The 18,984-nt window shown below is 39.3% G+C and overlaps 1 protein-coding gene across 2 annotated transcripts; it reads left to right on the top strand.

The window, feature by feature from the left end:
- Positions 1–5: 5 nt before the first annotated feature.
- phaf1 (phagosome assembly factor 1) lies at positions 6–18,834 on the top strand. Of its 2 annotated transcripts, none has more exons than XM_084735093.1 (16): positions 6–1,313; positions 1,565–1,647; positions 3,368–3,451; positions 3,896–3,939; positions 4,327–4,406; positions 4,861–4,955; positions 6,912–6,976; positions 9,357–9,469; positions 9,687–9,820; positions 10,518–10,601; positions 12,205–12,287; positions 12,482–12,525; positions 12,649–12,698; positions 13,351–13,409; positions 13,562–13,634; positions 14,141–18,834. In XM_084735093.1, exons 1-16 carry the CDS (start codon positions 1,250–1,252, stop codon positions 14,234–14,236), a joined length of 1,251 nt encoding a protein of 416 aa, XP_084591219.1. In that variant the 5' UTR covers positions 6–1,249; the 3' UTR covers positions 14,237–18,834. The 2 variants fall into 2 exon arrangements, with proteins under 2 accessions (XP_084591219.1, XP_084591218.1); XM_084735092.1 differs by having other exon boundaries at positions 6,879–6,976.
- The last annotated feature ends 150 nt before the right edge of the window (positions 18,835–18,984 follow it).

Raw genomic sequence — 18,984 nt, 5'->3', positions numbered from 1 at the left:
TCGAACACAGGAAGTTGAATTATCAGCTGATCCTGCTGGCTGTTGTTGATGCCTGAAGTTGCTGTTGTTTGGACACTGTGTTGCTCTTGTCTGCTCCTGACACTGAAGACACATTAAACCTGAGAAAGGGACACGGTGGGCATTTACCGGCTGGCGAGCTTATGAGTAATAAGGGAAGCGTCTCACAACGAGGACTTTGAATTTGCGCACTAGCGGCAGAAGAGCTAGCTCCAAAGCTTCAAGCTTTGCTGAAAGAAGAAAGAAAAACAGCAGACACCCGACGGCTTGGCGTGTTTTCTTTGTTTATATCGTGCCAGACTGAAGTGCGATATTATTTTCCTTTGGCGTTAATTTAGAATTTTTTTTCTGGTCACACGTTATTTATATTTATACTTTATTATCATTACGTGGAGGGCAGCTAGCTCGTCAGCTAACGTTAGCCCCTAGCGCAAAGAAACAGTCTTGTTGTCAAGCTTTGACGCTTTCGTAACCGCCCGACAGTGACAGATAACGAGAGCTAAGAGGGACAGTAGTCGGGTTTGGGGACATTATTTTCGTGCCTCTGTATTTTTTTGCTGTTCGTCACTGGATCAGGTGCTCTGTCGGTCTGTTGGGAGACACGACACAACACTAGCCGACAAGTTGATGTTGACTCGTTAAATTGAAGCCTGTTGGAGACATTTGTGGCTCTTGAACAAGTTTGTGTTTATTTCTTTACTTTAAGTCGAGCCAGCACGGCTTTTTAAAAAACCCGTATAGATTTTAAAGCGTTCAAACAAGTACTAGTTTAACTGACAGCTGGCCTTGTTCGTATCAGGTTGGTTGGCAGGTTGCGTAATTTGTTTGTGAGCAAGCTGTCAGCCTTTGCTGGGTAACCCGTTAAACTGTTATTTAAAACTTATGTGTCTTAGTCAGCCATAGGTGATCAGTGTGTTCAGCCTTAGATAGGTAGGCTGTGGATGTCGTTTTAAATATTTAGCACATTTTTTTTTAATCATTCTTCTTTGGTGCCGTTTTATTGTTAAGAACATATGACGTGATAAAGTGGCCACTTTTACTGTTACCGGTAGATACTCATGAATCTGGCAGCTTTAGAGAAATAAGTAGATAGAGTTATGAATTAAAGTAGCCATCTGAAACTATTGTGAGACAGCGCTGTGATCAGGTAGAGACAGGCGAAGAGAAAGGGTCCCTCACAGGGTCCCCACTGTGTCTTGAGGTGAGGTGAGCTGCCCCCAACTACTTGCCAATGCTGGATCTGGAGGTGGTGCCTGAGAGATCACTAGGAAATGAGCAATGGGAATTCGCCTTAGGTGGGTTTTACAACAACTTTTTAAAGTTAGAAAAGCACAGCACACTAAAGAAAAAAAGAATGAGACTACAAACCATTCAATGGTGTCTGAAGCCACATGTAAAATGTTTTTCCTTACATGTTGGTGTTAGTGTTGGCTGTTAATGGATAAGACTCTTTAAAAAATACTGTTGCCTCTCTTCATTTGTGTGTGTGTGTGTGTGTGTGTGTGTGTGTGTGTTTGTGTTTGTGTTTACATGTGTGTCTTGTCAGGGATGCCATTGGCCCAGGCCATCTCTATTCTGCAGAAACACTGCCGCATCATCAAAAATGTCCAGGTGCTATACAGTGAACAGGTAAGATGGCCTGTCTTTATTTTATGCTCTCTCCCAGTCAAACACACACACAAACACAGTAATTAACTTGATCAATAATCCCTTTTAAGGAAGCAGCACAAGTTTTCCAGAGGATTGCCTGTGAGGCAGCAGTAATTCCAGTTGTTTACAACCCTGACTATTTACATTTTTACATGTCTTTTTTACTTAAATTTCTGTGTCAACTAATCATAGATATGCTGGTATTGCCATGTATGTCGGCTAGTGCTGAAGATTTGTTTGAGGTATTTAGAAATGGTTAAAGTTCAAAATAAAATAACAGAAAACAATGAACAAATTATCCACTACATGGACATGACTCCATAAACTTGATTAGTCACAAACCATTGCACAAAGGAGTGTTCTCAAGCTGTGCTCAGCACTTTTTAGTGTCTTCTCTTGTTTTGTGTATCTGCAGTGCGTTTATGTATTTAGTTGTGCTGTGTGTATTTGCAGCGTGTCTTCTAAATGCTGCATATATGTTGTCAAATTGATAAAAATATTTTCTTGATTTTTTTCTGTGTTTTGTTCATTTGCATGTGTTTTCTTAAAGGTCCAGTGTGTAAGATTTATAGGGATCTATCGGCAGAATATGACAGAAATAAAATATAATATTCACATTGTTTCATTAGCGTATAGTTACCTGAAAATAAGAATAATGTTTCTGTTACCTTAGAATGAGTCCTTAAAATCTGTGGAGGGTGCGGGTCCTCTTCCACAGAGGCCTCCATGTTACACCGCCATGTTTCTACAGTGGCTGAGAAAAGACAAACCAAACACTGGCTCAAGATTTGCCCTATTGCATTTTGTGCATGTTTCACCACCATAGGTTCATTGCATGCTTGGAGGGGGAAGGAGGAGACACTGTGTTAGCAATCTGCAAGCTCACTGTTAGATGCCACTAAATCCTACACACTGGTCCCTAAGTTGCAGTGCATTTACTCTCATCTGCCACCATAAAAAATTATATGAAATATAGTTGCAGATGTAGTTATAATGACGCTTCTTATATGATATAATCTAGTGAGAATACAATACAAAGGATGGAAATTTACCAGTCCAGCAAGATAATTTGAGTGAAATAATCATTTTGCATGTGACCATAATTATTTTTGACAGTTATTTTTAACTGTCAAGTCGCATCGATATTATATTTGATGAAATTTGCAACCTTTCACTAGTTGTGTGAATATTTGACAGTGTCAACTGGAAAGATTCAGCCTATATTTTAAAGATAAAGTTTCCCACTCAGCACTTATGTTGGTCACAATTCTTGAAAAAAGATTAAAGTATCTTAATCCCCCAAAATTTGTTTATATTATGCGTGTATGTAAAAATTATGTAGGTCAGTGTATCATTATCCATTCTTTTAAAAATTAAGATATCAGCCCAACAAATTGGGTCAAGTTATATTTAAATTCTTTCCCCAGGTCTAGTAGCTGGTTGAATCTTAGATTCAACATTTATTTAAGAGCAACTGGAAGCTGTTCTTCATTTTAACATCAATGACACCAAATAAAACTGCCACATGAAACAATCTATTTTTGTTCTGTTTAAGATATATGTGCATCACATTCTTGGTGTGCGCCCTGTCCATGAGATTCAGTTCCAAACCAGTTGATTCTGATTGTTTGCTTACCTGCATATCTGTTCATCCTGCTGCCTCTCTGTTAATAAACTAGTTTGTTTATCTCTCCTCCAGACGCCACTCAGCCATGACCTCATACTGAACTTGACTCAGGATGGGATTAAACTGCTGTTTGATGCCACAAATCAGAGACTCAAGGTGATAATTGTTGATTTTAGAGGGGGGTGTGCTAACTGGTGGGCAGTGTGATGATAGAAAAACTGTCAGGGAGTGGCAGAACCAGTGGTGTGTGGACCCAGACTCAAACTCTAGGAAACTCAAAGAAAAAAACCCTCTGTGGTTCCAGGTCCCCTCCCTTCAATTCTAAGAAATTGCCTCTCAATGAATACATGTTAGTTGATATAAGACATGAATTTTAACAGGGATGAATTGAATTTGAAATTTAATACCAGATGTTAATGAGTGAGGGATGAGGTATGTCTCCACAGTTCTTTAACAGCAGCAGTTTGCCATAGTTGCAAAAATCCCTCCCATTTTATAGATTATTGGCAAAGGCATTAGACTCCCACTGAGCATTAATGATTTTTAACTAACCATTTGTTCATTTGTACCTGCTGTGACCTAACTGTGTTCATCTGGCAGGTGATTGAAGTGTATGACCTGAGCAAAGTCAAGTTGAAATACTGGTGAGTAGAAGTATATAATGCCAAAATGAAGTCAAACCTGTTGAATGTGGATGAAGCATCTCATACTCTCAGCCGTTATTGTTACATAGCCTTTATCTACAAGCATGGATCTATAGAACGGTCACTGAATGTCTACACTGCTCATGTAATGTTGCCGCAGAGAGTGTGTTCAACTACAAGTCATAGTTCCTCACAGACAGGCACACAACTACTTAGCGGAGGACGTCACAGTAATGGAGTCCGTCTGCTTTAATGCGTTTCTTAAACTCTGTGTGTATGATTGTCCATTTCACTTCTCTGGCAGTAGCTCCTCTGCTAATGCAACACAGCCTGTATGAATGTTAATAACTGTAACACTCCTCTGTGTGTGTGTGTATTGTGTTTCAGTGGAGTCCATTTCAACTCTCAGGCCATTGCCCCCACGATAGAGCAAATAGACCAGTCATTTGGAGCTACGCACCCTGGAGGTACTTTGCAAAGCACAAACAAATTCTCACAAATAAGGATGTAACAATATATCTAATAATGCAATAAAAAACTCTATACTGGACCAGATTTTCTTTCTTTAGTTATGTTTAATTTCAAAAAGGACTGCTGCATTAGTTTTTTTTTGTACATGCTTAGGTCATGGGTGGCTACTTTTATGTTAGCCTATTTTATTAGTGAAAGAAAGCAGAAGCACTTTAAGTTCAAAGGAAGAACACATTTTATACAATCAAAAAAATGCTATACATATCAGATTTATTATTTAATAGAAGACATTTTTTCAAGTCGTCATTTTTCTTTGCTCCTTAATATTGCAAGAAAAATGGCATCATGGTTTTATTGAACCTTGAGTTTTTGGTATCGTTACATCCCTGCTCACATTTTAATCTCCTGTATCTCTTTCATGAAATCTCTTTTGTCTCTCATTTCGTCCAGTTTACAATGCTGCAGAGCAGTTGTTCCATCTCAACTTTCGAGGACTGTCCTTCTCCTTTCAACTGGACTCATGGAATGAGGCTCCAAAATACGAGGTGAGAATGATTCCTTCGATTTGCTCGTCAGCCTTTTGAAGAAGGACTCAATGGCAGCGTTGTGATTGAAGTGATTACCCTTCATATTGACAGCGTGAGGTCGAGCCCTACGTCTGCCTTCAGCATTGTCCCTGAATCCCTGTGAGCTTGGTGTTGTGTCATGATAATCAACGATGCAAGACTGAATGAAGAAACCAAATGCATGTCCAGAACCTGGTTGTCTTGCTGCTTAAAAGATTTTTTTTCCTCAGATTTCTCTGACAGATCTCAAAATGTGCAGAGTCCAAATTCCAGTCTTGTACTGTTGAGATGTCAAAGACTTACTTCAGTGTTATGTAAGCAGTAAAAATCTGACTGCAGTAGGGAGTTGAGGGACCTGGGTTAGCTCAGACAGCTCATAATTAAATTCTCCAAGACAACGCAGACACCCAGCAGCTTACAATTCAGATTCAATCTGCAAACTGTACAATTATATGTACTTTCTGAATATATATACTGTTAGATTTTCCCCTTAGTGGTTCTGTTTTTGGATTGAGGTTTGTATAATTAGTCAGAAGCTATTGTGGAGCTGCTGTCTGTACTGTACAGCTGTGGATGTCTTGGCTGATGCATGTCTTGAACCAGCTGCTCTGCCGTCTGCTCCATTCTGCAGCTTGTGACTATGAAAGCACACATCATGCAGTGATGATTTTACTGCTGCCTTTCAGAAGCTTAGTTCACCTCAGCTGACTTCATACCCCACTGACAAGGCTTTTGCTGCTCAATCTTTTTGGTGTAGCCATTTGACTGCTGCAGCATATCTGTGATATGTTTGTAACTGCATTGATTATTTCCTAAACCTTCCAGCTGCATGTCGACTTGCTCGAGTGAGTTTGCCTGATTCACTGAAACGAGAGACCGTGCTGGCTTGTCATCTGTAGTCGCAGGTGTGCAGGTGCAAACATGGTAGTTTTAGCTACTAATCTGAGTTATAACATTTGCATTTCTTAGTCGAAAGCTCAACGCTCGGCTGCAGTTTGTTTCTGTTTGTAAACAGTGTTTCAGATGACAGATGGATACGTCTGTGATTCTGTGTAAGCTCAGCATTTTTTTTAAATTAAACAGATACTGTGCACTGAGAATAAATAAAAACACTGAAGGGCTTTATATTGCATTATGCTCATAACATATTCAGACCCCTTTATATTTTCCTCATTTGTTGTGCATTTTTCCCCTGTGAATCTACACACATCCCATTATGACAAAAATTAGCATCTCTCACTTAAATGGTGGTTACTCTTTTGATAGTTTTTTTAATACTAAACAGTAAACACAGACCCCTTTCCACTGAACCAAATTAATGTAGAACATGTTCCAACTAAATGTTTGAAATAAGTCCTGAAACTTTCCTCAGGGCAAATAACCCTAATACTACAAGGATAACTTTTCTCAAATTCCTTAAAACCTACAAGCTTCTGCTATAGTTTAGTACCAGGAGGACTCATCTTCAGCCATTTTGCATCTCAGTCTGTGGTGTTTAATGCAACTTAGAAATACCCCCCTAAAGAAAAACAGAAAGACAAATAAAGTCACTGCTGAGTCATAATGACTTGACTGGATACTGGAGCTCTACTAGATGAAAAGTTGCTACCTGACAGAGATCCAAGCTGGATTACAATGTAGTGTCACCAATCAGTGGAAACACTGTGTTTGAGTTTTTCCCTCTGGAATGTGGGTATTTAGGTCAGTCAGTGTGTTGTGAGATGTTTTACTCCACAGAGCTTCATCATAAATCACCACATCTTTCTGAACTTGGGAAACATGTATTACTGTAAAAAAAAAAAAAAAATCAATGTCTTCTTAATATGTACAGTCTGTTTATGTGCACACACAAGTACTGTATATACCAGTCCCATACTACTCCCAGTTGTTTTGCCTTGGCAGCCTAACTTTGCCATGGGTTTGGCCTCCCTGCAGATTCCACACGGGGCCATGGTCAAGAGGATGCACATTTACACTGGCAACAACCTGCAAGAAACAAGGTAACATACACATATGCAAGCTACACATCACTTACAATATGTTCACATTAGTGGCGACACAGCTAAAAAAAAAATGGTGAAACGGGGCTGGCTACATTGTCCCAGAGTGCTAAGAAAAGTTGAGGCTGGCTCAACTGTTATTTGTAGCACATTATGCCTGACACACAACAACAAGTATTGGACATGAGTGTCTGGCTTCATGTCGCCAGCTTCCATTAAAAAGGAATTGTAGCTTGATGTTGTGTTGCTGGTAGTCTGAACATACCATTAGAGTGGTCGTACCTCTACCAAAGATTGCTTTAAGTTTATTATTTTAATGACAGAAAATCTTTGGACTAGTTTAGTATACAACATTTTAATTGGAATCTGGGATCATGTCTTTTTAACATATGTTACTAAGAAACAAATGGGATGTAAAACATAACTTATTTGGTAAATATTCCTACAAGTAGGCCCTGCAAGAAAACAAGTGGTATTTTTCAAAGCCAGTAAATGATCATTGATTATTGACTGGCCAGAAATAATATGAAAGCCAATTCATTGAATCAGTAAGCACAATATTGTTCATAACGCTGCCATGTATTAAAAGAAACGTTCATAATTCACATATACAGTATCTCACAAAAATGAGTACACCCCTCACATTTCTGCAAATATTTAATTATATCTTTTCATGGGACAACACTGAAGAAATGACACTTTGATACAATGTAGTCAGTGTACAGCTTGTATAACAGTGTAAATTTATGTCCCATCAAAATAACTCAACACACAGCCATTAATGTCTAAACTGCTGGCAACAAAGGTTAGTACACCCCTAGGTGAAAATGTCCAAATTGGGCCCAGTTAGCCATTTTCCCTCCCCAGTGTCATGTGACTCGTTAGTGTTACAAGGTCTCAGGTGTGAATCGGGAGCAGGTGTGTTAAATTTGGTGTTATCGCTCTCACACTCTCATACTGGTCAATGGAAGTTCAACATGGCACCTCATGGCAAAGAACTCTCTGAAGATCTGAAAAAAAGAATAGTTGCTCTACATAAAGATGGCCTTGGCTATAAGAAGATTGCCAACACCCTGAAACTGAGCTGCTGCACAGTGGCCAAGACCATACAGCAGTTTAACAGGACATGGGTTCCACTCAGGACAGGCCTCACCATGGTCGACCATAGAAGTTGAGTGCACGTGCTCAGTGTCATATACAGAGGTTGTCTTTGGAAAAAAGACGTATGAGTGCTGCCTCATTGCCGCATTGCTGCAGAGGTTGAAGGGGTGGGGGGTCAGCCTGTCAGTGCTCAGACCATACACCGCACACTGCATCATATTGGTCTGCATGGCTGTTGTCCCAGAAGGAAGCCTCTTCTAAAGATGATGCACATGAAAGCCTGCCAACAGTTTGACAAGACAAGCAGACTAAGGACATGGATTACTGGAACCATGTCCTGTGGTCTGATGAGACCAAGATAAACTTATTTGGTTCAAATGGTGTCAAGTGTGTGTGGTGGCAACCAGGTGAGGAGTACAAAGACAAGTGTGTCCTGCCTACAGTCAAGCATGGTGGTGTGAGTGTCATGGTCTGGGGCTGTATGAGTGCTGCTGGCACTGGGGAGCTACAGTTCATTGAGGGAACCATGACTGCCAACATGTACTTTGACATACTGAAGAAGAGCATGATCCCCTCCCTTCAGAAACTGGGCCACAGAGCAGTATTCTAACATGATAACAACCCCAAACACACCTCGACCACTGCCTTGCTAAAGAAGCTGAGGGTAAAGGTGATGGACTGGCCGAGCATGTCTCTAGACCTAAACCCTATTGAGCATCTGTGGGGCATCTTCAAATGGAAAGTGGAGGGGCGCAAGGTCTTTAACATCCACCAGCTCTGTGATGTCATCATAGAGGAGTGGAAGAGGATTCCAGTGGCAACCTGTGAAGCTCTGGTGAACTCCATGCCCAAGAGGGTTAAGGCAGTGCTGGAAAACAATGGTGGCCACACAAAATATTGACACTTTGGGCCCAATTTGGACATTTTCACCTAGGGGTGTACTCACTTTTGTTGCCGACGGTTTAGACATTAATGGCTGTGTGTTGAGTTATTTTGATGGGACAGTAAATTTACACTGTTATACAAGCTGTACACTGACTACTTTACATTGTATCAAAGTGTCATTTCTTCAGTGTTGTCCTATGAAAAGATATAATTAAATATTTGCAGAAATGTGAGGGGTGTACTCACTTTTGTGAGATACTGTAAATATGACTCTACAAAGTTTCACATATGACAGCTGTGTGTGGAACAAAGATAACAACAACAAAAACCCATTAAAAACAAATACAAAACCTCAGAAACAAGGGACACATGCTGTTGTTCTCTCTGTCCTCAGAGCTCCAGTGATGCCGTTGGCTTGTTTCCTTGGTAACATCTATGCAGAGTGCGTGGATGTCCTGAGAGACCGGGCAGGGCCTCTTGGGCTCAAACTCCGCCTTCTCACTGCAGGTAACATATGTCTGTGTCTTGAGGACATCAAACAAAGATTTATTTTTAAATTGGTATTTAACATGGTTTATACATGTTAAACATAAAAAAAATGCTTTTGTCCGACAGTCCCCACTCGCAGAGTCGTCACTGCTGACATGCTGTTTTGACTTTTCTTGCCATTTATCTGGAGATTGACTGATTTCCTTTCCTGTTCTGTTTTCATGCATGACTGCAGGTTGTGGTCCCGGTGTGATGGCTGATGCTAAAGTGAGGTCCCTAGAAAGGAGCATCTACTTTGGAGATTCCTGTCAGGATGTACTGGGTGCTCTGGGCTCGCCACATAAGGTCTTTTACAAGTCTGAGGACAAGGTAGGAAAACTCATATAACAGTGTTGAGGTGTTACTTGCTGTTTTTAGAATTACTTGTTTTATCTTTACTAAGCTCTGCTCATCCTAATCCCGATACATATCCTCTATCACAATGACAGCTCAGTTATCTCCCCTTGGATCCTTATAATTTCTTTTAATTCAAACTACATTTTGCAAGTTGAGTGTCAGCCTTTTTCTCAGTTTAATGGGCTCAGTAGTTGAATTTCACCTCTTGAATGTGCGATCATAAGAAATCATGATGTACAGTACCATAGTATTTATGCCTGAAAATAGATAAATCATAAATAGGCAATTTAATGACTAATCTAATCTAATAAACACTAAGGCATTTGTAAAACTGTCAAAGCCTCACTAATAAATGTTATTTATATTGACAGTAGATTAAGTGACTGTGTGTTATCTGAAAGTGGTTGACTGTGCAAACCAGAGGAACATTATCTCTTATCTCTGTCAGCTCATTTTATAACCAGAAATTTATTTTTTGGCTCAAACTCACCACTTTCATTAAACAGCAGACAGACAAAATTATTAATTGGCTGGTTGAGGAAATTCAACATTTAACAGATAAAAAGCCATACAGATAGACTTGAGATGATTGCAAATGTTTCTCTGTATCTTCTGAACATGACATAGTGACAGTGTGTGTTGTCATTTATTGATGTGTTGTTTATTTTAGATGAAGATCCACTCCCCATCACCTCACAAGCAGGTTCCTTCTAAATGTAACGACTACTTCTTCAACTATTTCACCCTGGGAGTGGTATGTAAACTTGTGTGTTTAAGTTGATGTGTTTTCTATGTAGTTGTATTTATACAGTTATTCTTTAAGAGACAATATGGGGAAGGAAAAAAGGCTGACTTGACAGGTGTGGTGAAGCATATTATGTTACTGCAGATGATGGTGATGAGCCCATGATCTGGCTGTTGGAGGTGACAAACATATGACAGTTAGACAACATAAATGTTACATTTTGGTAGATGGATAATCCACATTACTCTATAATGGGACACGTGTACATCAGAACGGCACCGGTCACCAAGCCCACATCCCCTGCTGAGGGGGAAATATCACACGTTCAGGAAAATGCTGAAAAGCTGTTGTGTGGCAGGTTGTTAAACAAATAAACACACAAATCCATCACAATCTATGGATCCCAGAAAAAGAGCAGTAAGAATGTATTTTGACAGCAAATTCCTTTTTTGATGACAATACATATCAATTAGCTAATTTATGCTGAATAAGAAACTAAAAACAAGCTTTTGTCTTGTCTCTGTGGTAAATTGCTAAATGATGCTGTTGACAGTTACTACTGATGAAGAGCTAATGTTAGCTTCAAAATGTTATAGTGTCATAACACTTCATAACAATTAGAGCTGCAACGATGAATCAATTAAGAAATTAATCGGCAACTATTTTAACTATTAACAACTATTGTAATCATTTTGAGTAATATTTAACTTTAAAAAATCCAAATTCTCTTGTTTAAGCTTCACATGTGAATATTATTTAGTTCCTTTCATCCTATTGTGACAGTAAACTGAATATCTTTGTGTTTTTGACATAACAGTAGGTTTGGGGATGCCACCTTGAGCTCTGGAAAACCGTGATCAACATTTTTCACCATTCTCTTGACATTTTATGGACCAAAAGACAAATTGATCAGTAATCGATTTATCAAGAAAATAATCTACAAATTAATTGATAATGGAAATAATTATTACCTGCTAGTTCAGCATTTGCAGTGTCTGGCCACTGTTGGCTCATTGATCCACTTGGACAGAGAAAGACTGAAGGGTATGACAGCTGACTGATCGACCTTAATTAATAAAGGTATTGTAAATGCTCAGGTTGGGCAAGGTCACAAAATAATTATTAGACATGTCTATAAAAAAGGTTTATTTAGCTCAACATGAATTAATCCCTACAGTGCATGTATGTACTGATCTGGTTAGTTCTTGGAAGTGAAGTGTGTGACTGTAGCAGTAAGTGAGCTTTAGCCAAATAGGGGTTCATGGAAGGGTTTATTTCCTGGATTGCATTACAGTGTACAGGAGTTTCAGTGTTTTTTATTACTTTGTGTAAAGTCTGTTTGCAGTTACATCGTACAGAAAAATCTTTTCAGTTGGTGTTTTTTTTGTTGTTGTTGTTTGTTTTGTTTTGTTTTTTACCAGACCACTGTTAAGATCTCAGTGAACAGCTGGTAATACTGGCTGCTAACAATGATGGGTGGGTGTGGGGGCGTTGTCCTGCCTCTGTCTCCATTTACTCATCCTGCTATTTGCAGTAGATAGGACTGCAGCGAGATGGTCTGGTTGAACATATGCAAATTCAGTGTTGAAGACTGTATTTTCTTATTTTTCAGGATATCCTGTTTGACTCCACAAGTCACTTGGTTAAGAAGTTTGTCCTCCATACCAACTACCCCGGACATTACAACTTCAATATGTAAATATCTTGGTGTCTGATTACTTACTTTGAGTGTCTCTCCTTCTTCATGAATAACAATGCTAAAAGAAAAATCAAGCTGATGTTATGTTTTTAAATGATCCATTATTTCTCTATCATTACCTCTTAAATTGTAGCATCTGTTCTTAGTTTAGATTTCTGTGCTTTTGATTTTGTTTCTTCTCTCATCACAGATATCATCGATGTGACTTTAAGATTCCACTTGTCATTAAGAAAGGTGAGACAGCTTCCAGTCATGTATGAAGCCATGAAGCCTTCATGTCTCAGTCTAAATGGTATGATATTGATTTTTTTTAACCCTCTTTTATCCTATGTCTGTCTGTCTCACTCTGCACTTTAGAAGGAGCTGATTCTCAGACGGAGGAGTGCACCTTAACCACCTACAGCAAGGTCAGTTATAGACCAATCTTATAGAACGGTTACGTTTCGCCAAAGGTCAGTACCTTGTTGTAAATTCACCAGGTGGCGCTATGGTAGAGCTGTAATGATCTGACATGGTCTCTATATGTGAGTTCAGCTTTCAATTTTGGACACTACCTCTTTGTTGGGGATTATAGAGTTGTGACTTTTGAGTTACTTTTATCTGGTATCGATACTTCTAAAAGCTGGTCTTCACATTACTAGTAAACAGTCCATTTCATGCCATAAAAGCTGGATAACATGACATTTAAGACTGTTGCAGCACAAATCCTCTTATGTTATTAGAGAGGAATGACTTTAATTAAAGTCTTGTGATATCACTTGTATCCCCTAAAATATCCCAAATTTTATCTAAGTAGCTTGAAGAAAATTCTAATGGAGATGATCACTGGGTTTAGTGAAATCAAGATAAAACATTTCAGTTTTTCTTCAATGATCTACAGTCTGTCTCCTTTAACGCACAATTATCTGAATGTATTCTGCCTTTAGAAGTAGCATTAGTATCACATGGAAGCTAATACAACGGTTCAGGTGTTGTGACCTTGTGATTCAACTCAGTTGAGTTGCAGCAGATAAACAAGCTTTTTTTTAATCTATTGCTAACTTTTTGTTGCTTTGTCAGTGGGATCAGATTCAGGAACTGCTGGGTCACCCAATGGAAAAGCCTGTTGTGCTCCACAGGTATGTACACATTGCTATTTTAGATATGTCCCACAGAGCACATTTTAGTGTTGTTGGTTTACATATGTAAAATTCAAGGTGCAAGATTTTTTTCAAGCAAACTTTATCCAAATGAGTCCTCTCTGACATGATCAGATGTTTGTGTTCGACAGGTCCTCATCAGCCAATAACACCAACCCCTTCGGCTCTACCTTCTGCTTTGGACTGCAGAGGATGATCTTTGAGGTCAGAACACGGGTCCTTCTGGTTTTCTTGGTTGTCCAAAGGGCTTATTTAAAGGGATAGTTTGCATTATTTGAAGTGGAGTAAATGTAATATCATTGGAATCACAGTTTGACCTAAAATAAGTTTTAGGCAAAAGCTGTCTCTTTCTCAAAGGTAATGATGGATTACAATCTCTATTTCTATGTTAGCAGTTTTACCTGATCTGATTGTGCAGGAGACAGCATATTTACTCCAGAAATATTACTGGCATTCCAGATTAAGTTAATGAGTTCAGTTTAATTAGAATTGGAGTAGATTTAATTAAGGCTTTAAATTAAGGTATAATTCTGTCCAAGTGGAGGCTTTGGCTTTGCCTCAGTTTGGTGGTGGTTTGGTTTGACACAGTATTTTTAAAACAAAACCCTCGACAATTTACATCTAGGTTTGAACTCAGAATGGACTGGATCATAATATTCAGAGACACTAACACAGCCTAACACTAACACGTCTGTTTCCGTGTTCCTCAGGTGATGCAGAATAACCACATAGCATCAGTGACGCTCTATGGTGCTCCACGGACCGCCAGTCAAGCCCGACCTGAGTCCAGTAGTAGTTCCCACTGAACAAGTAACCAGAACCACATCCCATTCTGGCCTGTCCTGAATCTAGTACCTCTACTGACTGAACCTGTAACCCAGAGCCAGATTCTTAACCAAGCAGACGTAACCCAGAGCAACAAAGTCATTCTCACCCAGCTCAGACACCACTCATCAAACAGAAACCCGACCGGAACCCAGAATAACCAAATTAACTTCACTCTTCCAATCAGACACATTCAGCCGACACAATCACCCTAACCCAGAGTATGCCAGAAACCAGGATCTAGTGATGTGGTTGAAATCATACCGATTAAATGATTTCTTGTGTTGGAATATCACAGCAGTGCTGCAAACTGACATGGTGAAGAAATCTGTGCTCTAGTAGAGCTCAGCTGTTTCCATCCAGTGACTGCATTCGCCAATTCCACAGAAGAAGAGCTGGTTCAGATCAGTTTGGACAGCATGGTTCCAGCAGTAAGATGTAATAGCAGCCTGTATATGACAACAGTGACCATTCTGCAGCCAATCTCTGAAGGGTCTGACATCACACAGAGTTGTGGACTTGATATGGCCGCCAATGAAAACTGCTGTAGCCAAAGTCTTGAAACAAACTCTGGCTTGACCCATCGAATACACACCAACCAACCACACTGCCAGCCCAACCAGTACCGCCTGTCTTCCTGCCACAACTTCAGAACCAGACCCGACTGGCTCAATCAAAACCCGGACACATCTCTACCGCAAAGAACCAAACCAGCCCGGCCCAGCCCACCCAAGATCCATCAGAGCCGAACAGCTGCAGAGGACTGTAACCAAAACAGAGAAATGTGAGGATCCAGATTCTGTTGTATGAGAGAAGAACCAAACGCACTCAGGGTTTGGAGAGTCACGTGGCCCAGAACACAACCACAACAGCTGGGGTGACCTGACACAAAGCCGAACGATCCAAACGTCCAATATCAGCTCCCTTTCTCCCCTCTACACTCGCACTTCCTCCACCTTTCTTCAGTGGTGCCCACAAAAACGCACACACACTCAAGCACACAGCAGTAAAACACCTTATTAAACCACAGCTGTTGTTATTTGCAGCTCCAGTTGTTGGCATGTCTGTGTCTTTGCTCACACACACACACACACACACAGGCACACACACCGGCATACACACCAAACACACACTTGCATAAATGAGCATCTGCATGTGTTAGGCCGCTGATTCTTGAATTGACATTTCAATAGACTTTTGATTGAAACACACACACACACACACACACACACACACACACACACAGCATTTCAATCCCTCCACTACTATACTCACATGTATTTCTAATACATGAAAGCTGGTTTATCTTTTTAGCCTTTTTAAAGCGTGATACAACATGGAGACATGCAGGCATGACACAAGGATTTGCATGAACTTGGCAGATGAGAGGAGACTTATCACAAGCACAAACTGGCAACTTGTTCTGTTTATTTCATCCTGCATGTTGCAAGGGGACGTGGCACACAGTTTTTTTTGTTTGTTTGTTTATTTCTCTCTGCCCTGCTTTGCTCATTCATGCCATGACCATTGTTTTATTTTGAAAGGTTTTTTACATTTGCACTAATACACACCTTTTTACTTGATTGTTCCCTATCTTAGAGATGGATTTGTGGAGACATTTTGAGAGAGAATGGTGTGTGTGAAAGCGTGTGTGTGATTTTTGTCCACAAGTTTGGACAGATAAGAGGTCCTCCCATGGAATATGGTGTATGTGGTCATGTCCTCTGTCCTTTCCTCTGGGCTTTCTTTATCTCTACATCTAACTGATGCATTGCAATTCATCCCTCAGCAATGTCTGCATTTATTTCTTTGTTGAATTGCCAAATGCTATAGCCAAAGACCGTTTCAGGAAGATTTCATTTGATCTGCTGACATTATCACTGTAATCTCTTGTCCAAATCTTTCATAAGGAGAGAGTCGTGTGTTGGCCGTCTCCGTTCTGTTGCATCTTTTGTTTCTAATGTGCACTTCAAAGCCATTGTGGTGGTAAAGCCTCTAAATTCAGCTCCTGGTTTCTCTAACTGCTGACAGTAATTATACAACACGTGAAAGGCTGGGTTATATGAGCATTTTGGAACCAATCAGCCTGTCTTTCATCTGGCTTTGCTTACAGCCAGAGGCACATTAACAACAGTAACAACTGTCGTCGCCTCTTGTTAAGTGTCTCTTGTACAGCTGTTGTTGAAGAGCTGTAATTTAAAGAATTACCATTATTTATCGGTGGATTCAATACATTTGAACCCATTTAGGAAATGGGGAAAGAACATCAATCATTCCTTCATCATAACATTTGTTTGCATCTCCCTCCCAATGTATGAATTTAAAATCTTTTTAATCATAAGCATTTGAATAAACTGTGTATTAATTTTAATACACAAGTTCTCTTTTATTGTCCCTTGATCAAATGCATTTTTTTATTTTTCACTATTGCTGAATCTATGATTGTTTGTATCAACATGTGTGAGGGCATCAGGGTTGAAGTCGGGGCCTGTATACATGATGAAATGCTAAAAGCGCTGACTGGAAAATTAAGAACATAAAATACCAAGTTGGCTGCTTGTAGGTGGTTTGCAAAAACAGTATTTTTCAGAATGGGTGAGATGGGTTTTTTTCTGCAAAGTTTGAGCTATATCAAGCAGTTTTAAATGAGTTTTGACATTCAAACTGATGCTGTGGTATTTAATTTTTTATGTTTTCATCACTAAGTATTAGGTTCATTTTAACATCTGCAACTAACTAAACAGACTGATGCTAACTGAAACCAAATGGCATCACAATGCGAGTTAGCCTGTAACCAGCAGCATCCACAAAGAACAGCCAACCAACTGTACATTTAAGCAGTTTCACTAAACAAAAAATAAAAGTATAAACTTTTTTCATCATTTTACCAGAAGAAAGCAAACATTCATTCTAAGTCTAAATTTTTCATTCGTTTAATTCTTAATCAAGGATAAACTGGACAAATGAGCAGGATGAGACCATGTTAAAGAGCAGTTGAAATGAATTTCTATTCTGTTTAAATCCAGTTAGTTAGATTATTCTGAGAGATATTTTTTATGTATTGGGCCCTGATCCATGGAGTCGATGTACAAATGATGTAAATAGTTGTGTGCTCTTATTCCGCTGTCCTCTTATTTACATGATCTTAATGGCTTGGCACAGACACATCTGACTCAGGCACTGGCTGAGTATCTCAATATTTCCTCCTTGATTCTGATTGGACATTAAACTCAGGAGGAGGTATCTGCTGACAGCTCAACTCATTAACGATCACTGGAAGTTTTATTTTATTTTATTTTTTTCTTTCAATTCCAGACCACTTAGTATTGAAACTTTTTCTTGTGCAATGCTAAGGCCGCGAGTACACAGAAGTTGTCGGGTGTCAGTAGATCACCCTGCTTCAGCTCTGCTTGAACTGCTACTGCAGGGTGTCCGTGTTTGATCCCCAGAAACAGCATCACATACAAAGCTCCATTTACGCAGGCAGGGAAAACCCCAATCCTCCTTCACATTTGGACTGGAAGAAAGCTGTGGTAGAGATGTTTTTGTAGAGTGGACAGAATCGGATTTGAAGTCTAGCATCGGCATGTTGCTAGATTATACGTCTACATGTTTACACTAGAAAAAATATCTCTTTGTCTGCAGCTTTCTTGTATTCAGACTCCCTCCTAAGTGAGGTGATGTGGTTTCTGGAAACAGGAGAGCTTAAAGTTTCACAGTCTAGTTTCTTAAACTGGGATCTCAAAAGCTAGAGTAACATTTCAAGATGGCTTCCAACAAATAAACATTTCTCACTGGGCTCCCAGGTTAAGATCTTTAAGACCACAGAAGTCTAATGAACTTGGAAACACAAAGTTCCCTGCTCCTGTTCTGGTTTATCCACATCTTGAGTTGAACAAGGAAATATATGTAACATAAAAGCTATATTCAAACATTTTCCTACAGCTTGCTTTTGTGCAAGTCAATATGAGAAAATCAAGAAAAAAGGAAAACACAAAACTGTTGAACATTGTGCCTCATCTCCCACCGAGCCTGTCTTTGACTTCTGTCTCTATCTCCTCTGTTAAAAAAAAAAAAAAAAAAAAAAAAAGGAATCTCCTTGTACATACAATTTGAGAATGCATTTGAACTGCATCATTGTACAGTGTGTATATGTGCGTGTCACTGAGCATTAGCAACAAGCTAACGTGGTATTATGGCCGTCTCAGTTGTTTTAGTTTTCCTGTTACCTGCAGAGAATGGCAGGTTGGGTTGGGTTTCCCAAAACAAGGGTGGGTTTTTCAGGAGTTTTTCCCCACCAAGATTATGTTTTGTACATTGTTATATTTCTCTGTGCGGTGTGTGTGTTTATGACTACACCAAACAACCAGCACAATGAGAAAATCTACTCAACCCCTAAAATCATAGATCATACAGGAATTTTGTAATATAATTCTTCAAAAAAAACATTACAATCTGAGTGAAAACTGTTCTGTCTCCTCCACACTCTGCTCAGTGTGAATAAATTAGTTACTACTCAAAAGATGTCAGATATCGTGAGCTTTTCTCCATTAGAAGTAGATGAGTCAAAGACTACATATATATATGTATGTATGTATATATATATGTATGTATGTATGTATATATATATATACATATATATATATATATATATATATATATATATATATATATATACATACATAGACACTTAAAAAGGCAACAGTGACTGAACCTCATTAAGATGCTT

Source organism: Lutjanus erythropterus, chromosome 13 (assembly GCF_056507025.1).
Source record: "Lutjanus erythropterus isolate fLutEry1 chromosome 13, fLutEry1.hap2, whole genome shotgun sequence".
Lineage (NCBI taxonomy): Eukaryota > Metazoa > Chordata > Actinopteri > Lutjaniformes > Lutjanidae > Lutjanus > Lutjanus erythropterus.
Note: the sequence above shows the minus strand (reverse complement) of the source record. Positions and strands in the feature narration are given on the sequence as shown.